A 13420-nucleotide genomic window follows, 5' to 3' on the forward strand; every position below is an offset into this window, starting at 1 on the left:
TTTTCAGCCCAGACGCCATAGCACTGGGATCATGGAGCCCGCTCAGATCACTGCGGCAATTATGAGCACTATGAACACCACACGCATTGTCCTGGAGTATATGCAGAGCCAGAACATGCCAAAGCGAAACCAGGCGAGGAGGCGGTTGCAGCGCGGCGATGAGAGTAATGAAGAAATTGACATGGACATAGACCTCTCACAAAGTACGGGCCCCAGCAATGTGCAAATCATGGTGTTACTGGGGCAGGTTCATGCCGTAGAACGCCGATTCTGGGCCCGGGAAACAAGCACAGACTGGTGGGACCGCATCGTGTTCATAGAATCATAGAAACATAGAATATCAGGGTTGGAAGGGACCTCAGGAGGTCATCTGGTCCAACCCCCTGCTCAAAGCAGGACCAATTCCCAACTAAATCATCCCAGCCAGGGCTTTGTCAAGCCGGGCCTTAAAAACCTCCAAGGAAGGAGACTCCACCACCTCCCTAGGTAACCCATTCCAGTGCTTCACCACCCTCCTAGTGAAAAAGCTTTTCCTAATATCCAACCTAGACCTCCCCCACTGCAACTTGAGACCATTGCTCCTTGTTCTGTCATCTGCCACCACTGAGAACAGCCGAGCTCCATCCTCTTTGGAACCCCCCCTCAGGTAGTTGAAAGCAGCTATCAAATCCCCCCTCATTCTTCTCTTCTGGAGACTAAACAATCCCAGTTCCCTCAGCCTCTCCTCATAAGTCATGTGCTCCAGCCCCCTAATCATTTTTGTTGCCCTCCGCTGGATTCTTTCCAATTTTTCCACATCCTTCTTGTAGTGTGGGGCCCAAAACTGGACACAGTATTCCAGATGAGGCCTCACCAATGTCGAATAAAGGGGAACGATCACGTTCCTCGATCTGCTGGCAATGACCCTACTTATACAGCCCAAAATGCCATTAGCCTTCTTGGCAACAAGAGCACACTGTTGACTCATATCCAGCTTCTCGTCCACTGTGACCCCTAGGTCCTTTTCTGCAGAACTGCTACCCAGCCATTCGGTCCCTAGTCTGTAGCAGTGCATGGGATTCTTCCATCCTAAGTGCAGGACTCTGCACTTGTCCTTGTTGAACCTCATCAGGTTTTTTTTGGCCCAATCCTCTAATTTGTCTAGGTCCCTCTGTATCCGATCCCTACCCTCTAGCGTATCTACCACGCCTCCCAGTTTAGAGTCATCTGCAAACTTGCTGAGAGTGCAGTCCACACCATCCTCCAGATCATTAATAAAGATGTTAAACAAAACCGGCCCCAGGACCGACCCTTGGGGCAGGTCCACACTGGGGCGGGGGATCGATATAGGAAACGCAACTTCAGCTACGAGAATAGCGTAGCTGAAGTCGACGTTTCCTATATCGAACTAAATTTACTTACTTCGGGTCCACGCGGCGCAGGCAGGCTCCCCCATCGACAGCGCTTCCTCCTCTCGGCGAGCAGGAGTTCCGCAGTCGAAGGGGGAGCGCTTCTGGGATCGATCTATCGCGTCCAGATGAGACGCGATAAATCGATCCCAGAAGATCGATCTCTACCCGCCGAATTGGGCGGGTAGTGTGGACCAGCCCTTGGGGCACTCCGCTTGAAACCGGCTGCCAACTAGACATGGAGCCATTGATCACTACCCATTGAGCCCGACGATCTAGCCAGCTTTCTATCCACCTTACAGTCCATTCATCCAGCCCATACTTCTTTAACTTGGCGGCAAGAATACTGTGGGAGACCGTATCAAAAGCTTTGCTAAAGTCAAGAAATAACACATCCACTGCTTTCCCCTCATCCACAGAGCCAGTTATCTCATCATAGAAGGCAATTAGGTTAGTCAGGTATGACTTGCCCTTGGTGAATCCATGCTGACTGTTCCTGATCACTTTCCTCTTCTCTAAGTGTTTCATAATTGATTCCTTGAGGACCTGCTCCATGATTTTTCCAGGGACTGAGGTGAGGCTGACTGGCCTGTAGTTCCCCGGATCCTCCTCCTTCCCTTTTTTAAAGATAGGCAGTACATTAGCCTTTTTCCAGTCATCCAGGACCTCCCCCGGTCGCCATGAGTTTTCTAAAATAATGGCTAGTGGCTCTGCAATCTCATCCGCCAACTCCTTTAGCACCCTCGGATGCAGCGCATCCGGCCCCATGGACTTGTGCACGTCCAGTTTTTCTAAATAGTCCCGAACCACTTCTTTCTCCACAGAGGGCTGGTCACCTTCTCCCCATACTGTGCTGCTCAGTGCAGTAGTCTGGGAGCTGACCTTGTTCGTGAAGACAGAGGCAAAAAAATCATAGAGTACATTAGCTTTTTCCACATCCTCGGTCACTAGGTTGCCTCCCTCATTCAGGAAGGGGCCCACACTTTCCTTGACTTTCTTCTTGTTGCTAACATACCTGAAGAAACCCTTCTTGTTACTCTTAACATCTCTTGCTAGCTGCAACTCCAAATGTGATTTGGCCTTCCTGATTTCACTCCTGCATGCCTGAGCAATATTTTTATACTCCTCCCTGGTCATTTGTCCAATCTTCCACTTCTTGTAAGCTTCTTTTTTCCGTTTAAGATCAGCAAGGATTTCACTGTTTAGCCAAGCTGGTTGCCTGCCATATTTACTATTCTTTCTACACATAGGGATGGTTTGTTCCTGCAACCGCAATAAGGATTCTTTAAAATACAGCCAGCTCTCCTGGACCCCTTTGCCCTTCATGTTATTCTCCCAGGGGATCCTGCCCATCTGTTCCCTGAGGGAGTCAAAGTCTGCTTTTCTAAAGTCCAGGGTCCGTATTGTACTGCTCTCCTTTCTTCCTTGTGTCAGGATCCTGAACTCGACCATCTCATGGTCACTGCCTCCCAGGTTCCCATCCACTTTTGCTTCCCCTACTAATTCTTCCCTGTTTGTGAGCAGCAGGTCAAGAAAAGCTCTGCCCCTAGTTGGTTCCTCCAGCACTTGCACCAGGAAATTGTCCCCTACACTTTCCAAAAACTTCCTGGATTGTCTTTGCACCGCTGTATTGCTCTCCGAGCGGATGTCAGGGTGATTAAAGTTTCCTATGAGAACCAGGGCCTGCGATCTAGCAACTTCTGCTAGTTGCCAGAAGAAAGCCTCATCCCCCTGGTCTGGTGGTCTATAGCAGACTCCGACCACAACATCACCCTTGTTGCTCACACTTCTCAACTTAATCCAGAGACTCTCAGGTTTTTCTGCAGTTTCATACCGGAGCTCTGAGCAGTCATACTCCTCTCTTACATACAACGCAACTCCCCCACCTTTTCTGCCCTGCCTGTCCTCCCTGAACAGTTTATATCCATCCATGACAGTACTCCAGTCATGTGAGTTATCCCACCAAGTCTCTGTTATTCCAGTGACATCATAGTTCCCTGACTGTGCCAGGACTTCCAGTTCTCCCTGCTTGTTTCCCAGGCTTCTTGCATTTGTGTGTAAGCACTTAAGATAACTCATCGATCGTCCCTCTTTCTCAGTATGAGACAGGAGTCCTCCCCTCTTGCTCTCTCCTGCCTGTGCTTCCTCCCGGTATCCCATTTCCCCACTTACCTCAGGGCTTTGGTCTCCTTCCCCCGGTGAACCTAGTTTAAAGCCCTCCTCACTAGGTTAGCCAGCCTGCTGGCAAAGATGCTCTTCCCTCTCTTCGTTAGGTGGAGCCCGTCTCTGCCTAGCACTCCTCCTCCTTGGAACACCATCCCATGGTCGAAGAATCCAAAGCCTTCTCTCCGACACCACCTGCGTAGCCATTCGTTGACTTCCACTATTCGACGGTCTCTACCCAGGCCTTTTCCTTGCACAGGGAGGATGGACGAGAACACCACTTGCGCCTCAAACTCCTTCATCCTTCTTCCCAGAGCCACGTAGTCTGCAGTGATCCGCTCAAGGTCATTCTTGGCAGTATCATTGGTGCCCACATGGAGAAGCAGGAAGGGGTAGCGATCCGAGGGCTTGATGAGTCTCGGCAGTCTCTCCGTCACATCGTGTATCCTAGCTCCTGGCAAGCAGCAGACCTCTCGGTTTTCCCGGTCGGGGCGGCAGATAGATGACTCAGTCCCCCTGAGGAGGGAGTCCCCGACCACCACCACCCTCCTCCTCCTCTTGGGAATGGTGGTCGTGGAACCCCCATCCCTAGGACAATGCATCTTTTGCCTTCCAATCGGTGGAGTCTCCTTCTGCTCCCTTCCCTCAGATGGGTCATCTAGTCCACTCTCCGCATTAGTACCTGTAGAGAGAACATGGAAACAATTGCTCACCTGTATCTACATTGCTGGTACGTGGACGCTCCTCTTTCTCCTTCTGGAGGTCACATGCTGCCAAACTTCTTCACCATCCTTCTGTCCCTGCTGCGCCTGCTCTGAATCTTGAGAACATTGTGGCCGTAGAAGCATCTCCTGACGTCTGTCCAGGAAATCTTCATTTTCCCTTATGCAACGCAGAGTCGATACTCGTTTCTCCAGACCTTGAACCTTCTCTTCCAATATGGAGACCAGCTTGCACTTTGTACAGACAAAGTCGCTTCTGTCCTGTGGAAGAAAGACAAACATGGCACAACCTGTGCAGGTTACAACAGCTGATCGCTCACCTTCCATATCACCTTCCTCTTAAGAGCGTCCTCAGCTGTTGCAGGAACTACTCAGAGAAACCTGCAGATGAAAGCCTCAGTGAGCTCTCCCCAGGCAAACTCCCTCTGTTAGCCTCTGCTGTTCGCCGCTCAGCTTGTTCACTGCTGACTGCCCTTATATACCAGTCAGGCCCACTCAAGGCCCACCTGGAACAAAGCACTCCCAATTCACACTTTTTTCAAACAAGCAAGCAAGCAGTCAAGCACACGGTCAAACTGACAAACTGTCCCAGCAACAGACACTCAGATACTCACCAACACAGCCCCCCTAATGCAGCACTTAGCGTACCTCTTCTCGGACAGCTCCCAGGCAAACTCCCTCTGTTAGCCTCTGTTGTTTGCCGCTCAGCTGGTTCGTTGCAGGTGTGGGACGATTCCCAGTGGCTGCGAAACTTTCGCATGTGTAAGGGCACTTTCATGGAACTTTGTGACTTGCTTTCCCCTGCCCTGAAGCGCCAGAATACCAAGGTGAGAGCAGCCCTCACAGTTGAGAAGCGAGTGGCAATAGCCCTGTGGAAGCTTGCTACGCCAGACAGCTACCGGTCAGTCGGGAATCAATTTGGAGTGGGCAAATCTACTGTGGGGGCTGCTGTGATCCAAGTAGCCAACGCAATCAAAGACCTGCTGATATCAAGGGTAGTGACTCTGCAATGGGATTCCCTAACTGTGGTGGGGCGATAGACGGAACCCATATCCCTATCTTGTCACCGGAGCACCAAGCCACCGAGTACATAAACCGAAAAGGGTACTTTTCAATGCTTCTGCAAGCCCTGGTGGATCACAAGGGACGTTTCACTAACATCAACTTGGGATGGCCGGGAAAGTTACATGATGCTCGCGTCTTCAGGAACTCTGGTCTGTTTCAAAAGCTGGAGGAAGGGACTTTCTTCCCAGACCAGAAAATAACTGTTGGGGATGTTGAAATGCCTATCGTTATCCTTGGGGACCCAACCTACCCCTTAATGCCATGGCTCATGAAGCTGTACACAGGCAGCCTGGACAGTAGTCAGGACCTGTTAAACTATAGGCTGAGCAAGTGCAGAATGGTGGTAGAATGTGCATTTGGACGTTTAAAAGCGCACTGGCGCAGTTTACTGACTCGGATAGACCTCAGCGAAACCAATATCCCCATTGTTATTGCTGCTTGCTGTGCGCTCCACAGTATCTGAGAGAGTAAGGGGGAGACATTCATGGCGGGGTGGGAGGTTGAGGCAAATCGCCTGGCCGCTGATTACGCGCAGCCAGACACCAAGGCGGTTAGAAGAGTACAGCAGGGCGCGGTGCGCATCAGAGAAGCTTTGAAAACCAGTTTTGTGACTGGCCAGGCTACGGTGTGAAACTTCTGTTTGTTTCTCCTTGATGAACCTCCCTTCCCGGTTCACTCTACTTCCCTGTGAGCTAACTACCCTCCCCTCCCCCCTTCGAGCACCGCTTGCAGAGGCAATAAAGTCATTGTTACTTCACATTCATGCATTCTTTATTAATTCATCACACAACTAGGGGGATAACTGCCAAGGTAGCCCGGGAGGGGTGGGGGAGGAGTGAAGGACAAGGACACACTGCAGTTTAAAACTTTAAAACTTTAACTCTTATTGAAGGCCAGCCTTCTGATGCTTGAGCAATCATCTGGGACCGGAGGCCCCCCCCACCACGTTCTTGGGCGTCTGAGTGAGGAGGCTATAGACCTTGGCGAGGAGGGCTGTTGGTTATGCAGGGGCTGTAGCGGCAGTCTCTGCTCCTGCTGCCTTTCCTGCAGCTCAACCATACGCTGGAGCATATCAGTTTGATGCTCCAGCAGCCGGAGCATCGACTCTTGCCGTCTGTCAGCAAGCTGACGCCACCTATCCTCTTCAGCCCGCGATTCAGCCTGCCACCTCTCCTCTCGTTCATATTGTGCTTTTTTGCACTCTGACATTGACTGCCTCCGCGCATTCTGCTGTGCTCTGTCAGTGTGGGAGGACATCTGGAGCTACAAGAACATATCATCCCGAGTCCACCGTTTTCTCCTTCTAATCTTCACTAGCCTCTGCAAAGGAGAAACATTTGCAGCTGGTGGAGGAGAAGGGAGAGGTGGTTAAAAAAAGACACATTTTAGAGAACAATGGGTACACTCTTTCACGTTAAATTTTGCTGTTCACATTACACAGCACATGTGTTTTCGTTACAAGGTCGCATTTTTCCTCTTATATTGAGGGCCTGCCGGTTTGGTGTGAGAGATCACTCACGCAGTGCCAGGCAACAGAATTCGGCTTGCAGGCAGCCATGGTAAGCCACAGTCTTTTGGCTTTTTTAACCTTCCTAACATGTGAGAATGGTTTCAAACAGCAGCGTCCTCATTTCCCATACCAAGCACCCGTTGGGTTGGCCATATAAAATGGGTTTGCAATGTAAAAGGTGGGGCTGCGGTTTCTGGGTTAACATGCAGCACAAACCCAACTAACGCCCCTCCCCCCCACACCCAATTCTCTGGGATGATCACTTCACCCCTCCCCCCCACCGCGTGGCTAACAGCGGGGAATATTTCTGTTCAGCCGAGCAGGAACGGGCACCTCTGTATGTCTCCTTAATAAAATCACCCCATTTCAACCAGGTGACCGTGAATGATATCACTCTCCTGAGGATAACAAAGAGAGATAAGGAATGGATGTTGTCTGCATGCCAGCAAACACCGGGACCATACGCTGCCATGCTTTGTTATGCAATGATTCCAGACTACGTGCTACTGGCCTGGCGTGGTAAAGTGTCCTACCATGGCGAACGGGATAAGGCAGCCCTCCCCAGAAACCTTTTGCAAAGGCTTTGGGAGTACATCAAGGAGAGCTTTCTGGAGATGTCCCTGGAGGATTTCCGCTCCATCCCCATACACGTTAACAGACTTTTCCAGTAGCTGTACTGGCGCGATTGCCAGGGCAAATTAATCATTAAACACGCTTGCTTTTAAATCATGTGTAATATTTACAAAGGTACACTCACCAGAGGTCCCTTGTGCACCCTCAGGGTCTGGGAGCACGCCTTGGGTGAGTTCGGGGGTTACTGGTTCCAGGTCCAGGGTGATAAACATATCCTGGCTGTTGGGGAAACCGGTTTCTCCGCTTCCTTGCTGTGAGCTATCTTCATTGTCTTCATCATCATCTTCGTCGTACCCCGAACCCGCTTCCCTGTTGCGTGATTCTCCATTGATGGAGTGAAAGCACACGGTTGGGGTAGTGGTGGCTGCACCCCCTAGCATAGCATGCAGCTCCGTGTAGAAGCGGCATGTCTGCGGCTCTGCCCCGAACCTTCTGTTTGCCTCTCTGGCTTTGTGGTAGGCTTGCCTTAGCTCCTTAATTTTCACGCGGCACTGCTGTGCGTCCCTGTTATGGCCTCTGTCCTTCATGGCCTTTGAGACATTTTCTAATATTTTGCCATTTCGTTTACTGCTACGGAGTTCAGCTAGCACTGATTCGTCTCCCCATATGGCGAGCAGATCCCGTACTTCCTGTTCGGTCCATGCTGGAGCTCTTTTGCGATCCTGGGACTCCATCACGGTTACCTGTGCTGATGAGCTCTGCGTGGTCACCTGTGCTCTCCACGCTGGGCAAACAGGAAATTAAATTCAAAAGTTCGCGGGGCTTTTCCTGTCTACCTGGTCAGTGCATCTGAGTTGAGAGTGCTGTCCAGAGCGGTCACAATGAAGCACTCTGGGATAGCTCCCGGAGGCCAATACGGTCGAATTCTGTCCACACTACCCGAAATCCGACCCGGAAAGGCCGATTTCAGCGCTAATCCCCTCGTCGGAGGTGGAGTAAAGAAACCGGTTTAAAGGGCCCTTTAAGTCGGAAAAAAGGGCTTTGTCGTGTGGACGTGTCCAGGCTTAATTAGATTTAATGCTGCTAAATTTGACCTAAACTCGTAGTGTAGACCAGGCCTTACAGCTACATGAAACTGAAAGGTTCGGTGAGGCATTGTCCTTGAGAACTCAGGGGTCATGGAAGGATTATTGTTTGGGAAGAGTTTGGACTGTCTACTAATTCTTTAGGAAAGGAGATTTCAAGTCCTACCTTGTATACATCTTCTGGTGATACCACCAGAAGGGGACTCTCTTCCCAAGGAGCAGGCGAGCCAGGCAGACTTGAATGTAGAGTAACTTAGTGCCGGTTCATCTATGTAGACTCATTGCAGAAGATTGTTAGGCAGTATTAAGAATGTAGAGGAGCAGACCCTTTTATAAGTGGGAACCCTTATAAAACTAGATACTGTTTGATAATATATATTTCCTTTCTGACAAAGTTCAAAAAAAAAAAAAAAAGTTGTAAAACCACTGCAGGATAGATGTACTACCCTCCAAGACTTATGTAGAAAATCACTGTGCTGTTGGTGAGATTGCCGTCAGCTCCTCTCCTAGTATTTTTCTATTGAAAAAATTATCCTCTTCTCCTTTTCTTAGCAGAGCTTTTCTGTACACTTCACAGTAGCTGTCTTATGTATTTTTAAGGCCTCTAACACTTGCAAACTCCCACTACATCTGAGTGCCCTTTCGTTTACTACAATGGTATATATCGATTTAAAAGATAAACCTAGAAAAATATGTACTAGTCATTTGTTATTGAAAATGAAGCTTGCATTTCAGGACAGACAGTTTAAATAAATGTGTGCACCTCCTCTGGTAGGTAAACAAGAAAATAAAAGGACCAGTAAAATCTTACTAAGGAAATTCAATTTATATTTCCATTGGAACCATGAGCCAGAATAAATGTACAGCTGTCTAGACATATTATTTTGAAATAACCAAACTCTTTTATGATGCAGAGATATTGGAGTGATGGTAAAACTGTATCCGAATATGTCTCCAGTGCTGCTTCATAATTCACAACTTGATCAAAGAAAGGTAATAAAAGTTGTTCAAATTAATAGGAAAACAAGGAGGCAAAGTACTGCTGGGTTTCCAATCAAGATTTCCTCCTGGTTTTTTTTTAATTAAGTTGTTCAAGTGAGCTGGGAGAGGGGATAGTGTAGCAATCTATCTTCATTGCAGCGCCAGTCTGTAGGGTTAAAGGGAGATTATATTGCCCTTCCTAATAGCAATCAGATATAAGGAAATGTATGTGGAGATGAAGAGGGTAAGGGCTTCAAATTTCAGACACTTACTAGCCGGAAGCTCATCAGAAAGAAAGAGGCACAGCCAAGGTCCAGGGACATCATTCTGGTAAGAATCCCAGCAATCTGACTTTTACCTATGCATGGGTATGTATGGGTGGCGGAGGCTGGCATTGCCCTTGGATAGTAAAGCTCCTTCCCTGTCCTTCATGCTGGTCTTGACCTGTAGGTTTTGTGTATGAGGGAAAAGCGGGTTTAACAAAAACAGACGTAGTAAATAGAATTTTAAAGGATTATATAATATAAAATTAACAATATTAAAAATCAGTATAATATGATAAACTGTACATTATGATTTTATTTCATTTAATTGCATGTGGTGTACCTTGGGGCATAGATGCAAAGTTATTCTCTTCCTAACCAATAAATCTTGGGTACGTGGGTTAGTAGCTGGCAGGTAAAGCTCAGTCCCAGGTCCTATGTGTGATATACTGCTGAAAATCTTATCTCCTGTATTGGCTACCATGAAAAACAGTTTCCTTATTTTTCTGAACTTTCTATGAACTGACTGCATGCTCCAACAGGGATTAGTGGTCCCAACAATGTCCTATCATGCTGCATACTTGTGCTGCATCAACAAGAGACAGTCCCGGTGGAAGAGATGTTTCAATAAACAAATAATTTTATGTATGTACTGAATGCCCTTCTTAGACTGGGTAGTTCACTATTTAGGACCAAGTTCTTACCTTGTATACTGAAGTACAGCTCCATTGAGATCACCTGTTACTGAGAGAAGTGTATTGCCCTCAGAGATACTGAATGTTTGGCATTTAACTTTTTTTTTTCACCACAGCATATTGTAAAACAAACATGATTCTGCCAGGATATCCTGATCAGTTTAAATCCTCCATTCTAGTTGGGAAACTTGACTCCATTTAATTCCTGTTAAGTCACAATGCTATATTCTAAGTAAAACAGAAGGCTTTACAAAAAGCTTTTATGTACCCATTACTCTTAGTAAAGCTAACTAACTCTTTCTATAACTTTCTGACTTTAAGAACATTTTGTTTAATTATGTAAATATTGTGTTCTAGATTAAACATCCTAGTGCCTTGGGATTAGATGTTGGCCAAGAAATTCAGGTATTTATTTAAACCTTGAAAGTGTTGAAAAAAAATCATTGTAGATTTTGGTTCATTATCTGAAGGTGTAATAGTTTGCATATCATCCTTGTTTTGTGTTTGCATAGGAGGAATATGGCTACATCTGCTATGAAAAACTTCAGTCCATCATACTTGATAGCTTTGTGCCCTGGTTAAAAGCCTGATCCTGCTCCCTTGGAATAAATGGGGTTTTAGCCATTGACTTCAGTGGGAGTAGGAATTGATTGTGCAAAATAGATTTAATAAACTATGAAAACTTATTTCAGTTTGATATGGTTAATTCTTACACTGAACCTTAATGTAACTGTGTTACAGTCTGAAAGCAATCTCATTTCTTCTTAGGTGAAATACTTCGGACGTGATCCAACTGATGGCCGAATGAGGCTTTCACGTAAAGTACTTCAGTCACCAGCCACAACTGTGGTTAAAACTCTAAGTGACAAAAACAGTATTGTAATGGGAGGTGCAATTCCAGAGTCATCTAGCTCATCCTGTTGACTAGTAAGATCATAAGAACTGTTATGGTCATATTAGTACTGAACTTTTTAACGACTGAACAAATATTGTACAGATAACAGTTTAATTTTGTATAAATACTGTTTGATGCTGGTTGCTATTGAACTTTTCATCACTATCTCATAGGCTATTTCATTCTGTGTCACAAAAAGCTTAGTTTCGTTGTAGTATTGTTACAAATTATGTAAAATTGCCAAGGAAAAATTGACAATTCCCGACTTTGGGTCGGCTACCGTATGTAAGCTATCAGAAAAGAACTATCTTTATTTTTAAGAAGTCTTACTCATAATGCCAAAGAGCAGATACAAACCCTGTTTAAAGAACTGTAAAGTTTGCTGCTTTCTTGGAAGTTCTGACCTGCACAGTGGAATGCCTGAAGCTGTCACCCTTACACAAAAATGTTTTCATTGTGTCTCCCTAACATGCATTTGATTGTAGTCTTAGTTTAAGATTTTTCAAAAGAATATTACGTGCGTTTTTTCTTCAGAAGCCAATGGGACAGTAGACAAACGTGACTGTTTATAAAGTGGAGGCAAAAGCATGCCATGTCATTGGCAAATCAAATTTTTTTAGTAATAATCACTTAAGATATTGTCACTGGTTTAGAACAATCTTATTCTCTAGATTGGTGGAGCTATATGCTGATTTAGAGGAATGCAAAAATAAACCTAATGCATTTTTAACAAACATTTGTGAATGTGGAACCTTTCTGATTTAACTAATATTTTGTCAGTTGGTCCCTGGAAAAGAATGGTATCTTGCATTTTTTTTGGAACATAACACGGTACCAAATAATCCAACTTTAATAAAAGCATACTATTCTAGAACCTATAGACTGACAATCGTGAATCAAATAAATATGTAGAAACACAAACTATCAAAGCTAAGAGGTGATGTAAAGTGTCATAATTTTAAGATGCTGTTAGAAAATTTGGCTAAAATTCCATCAGTATCTTATGCTGCTATTCAGAGTAAGAATGGTGAGAATCAAGGAACCTCCAGTTGCATAGGTTGGAGAGCAGACCTCTGTAGCTCCTTAAAATAGACACTTTCAGAGTTAATGTTTCAGGAATATCTGATAGCATTCCAACATAAATGGTAAAAGTGAGAAGCCCTTTTTCACTGACTGTCCTTTACATAAGGCAAAACAAACTCCACAACTTTTGATTTTGGGGACGTTCCATTTTTAGTTTAGCACTTAAATTAGCACAATGTACCTCTGTTAGTCAAAGCCCAACTGCAGGACACAACCCTATAATGAATGACATAAGGAAAAAATTTCAGCAATCTGCAAGATATGTGGAATTCCTGATAATTTAGAATTAAATGCTGATGAACCGCCCCCCCCCCACCCCCCAAAAAATAAAATATATAACAAATATAAGAACAAATAGGAGTATTGAGATGATAAAAATTTTTTCCAGCCCTGAGTTAAACCATTATCTGGTACACTTTTCAAAAAATTTGTCTTAATTCAGTGGAGGAGTTTTAACATTTTTAATGTTCAGTTAAGATGATTTCATTAGATTCTCTTAGACTCAAAGGGACACTTTTGAAAGGTTATAAGAATTAACTATTTGTCCGCCGCCATGTGTGGAGGCTTCCAAAACCAGTTAAGAAAGCACCTATTCCCATGCTGCTCTCAAACTTTGTCTAACAGTAGAAAACCAAGCCTTCTGTCAGTGGCAAGTAGGCTCTGAAGCTCCCAGAATAAAAAAAAAAAAAAGTGGAGCAACATACAGGGAAATATTTATCTCTTAGTACAAAATAAACACTTGTGTTTGGGGAGGAGAAATGTGAACACTTGAGTGTGAATATACAGCCACAATTATTTTGCTATTTTTTATTCTTAATAAATATTAAAAGAACATTGACCCAGTTATATTTGTAGTCTTTTGTTCCTCACAGTATAAGCTTGAAATATAATTTTTTCCCTACCAATCTTTTGCTTGTCCACTTGTCTCACTGTTATAGTATTTCCAGTGAGATAGCCTTTCACTTCCTGGTTTTGTTACTACGAATTACCAGCACAG

At 45.4% G+C, this 13420-nt stretch overlaps 1 protein-coding gene across 2 annotated transcripts in view; it reads left to right on the forward strand.

The window, feature by feature from the left end:
* Positions 1-13119, forward strand: part of PNPT1 (polyribonucleotide nucleotidyltransferase 1) — a 49692-nt gene extending 36573 nt beyond the window's left edge. For both annotated transcript variants that reach the window (XM_024194902.2, XM_024194903.2), the window contains exons 26-28: positions 9421-9499; positions 10803-10850; positions 11214-13119. In XM_024194902.2, the coding sequence (XP_024050670.1) occupies positions 9421-9499; positions 10803-10850; positions 11214-11369 (283 nt within the window). In that variant the 3' untranslated portion in view covers positions 11370-13119. The remainder of the gene's footprint in view (positions 1-9420; positions 9500-10802; positions 10851-11213) is intronic.
* The last annotated feature ends 301 nt before the right edge of the window (positions 13120-13420 follow it).

Source organism: Terrapene carolina, unplaced genomic scaffold, assembly GCF_002925995.2.
Source record: "Terrapene carolina triunguis isolate 2854851 unplaced genomic scaffold, T_m_triunguis-2.0 Scaffold132, whole genome shotgun sequence".
NCBI lineage: Eukaryota > Metazoa > Chordata > Testudines > Emydidae > Terrapene > Terrapene triunguis.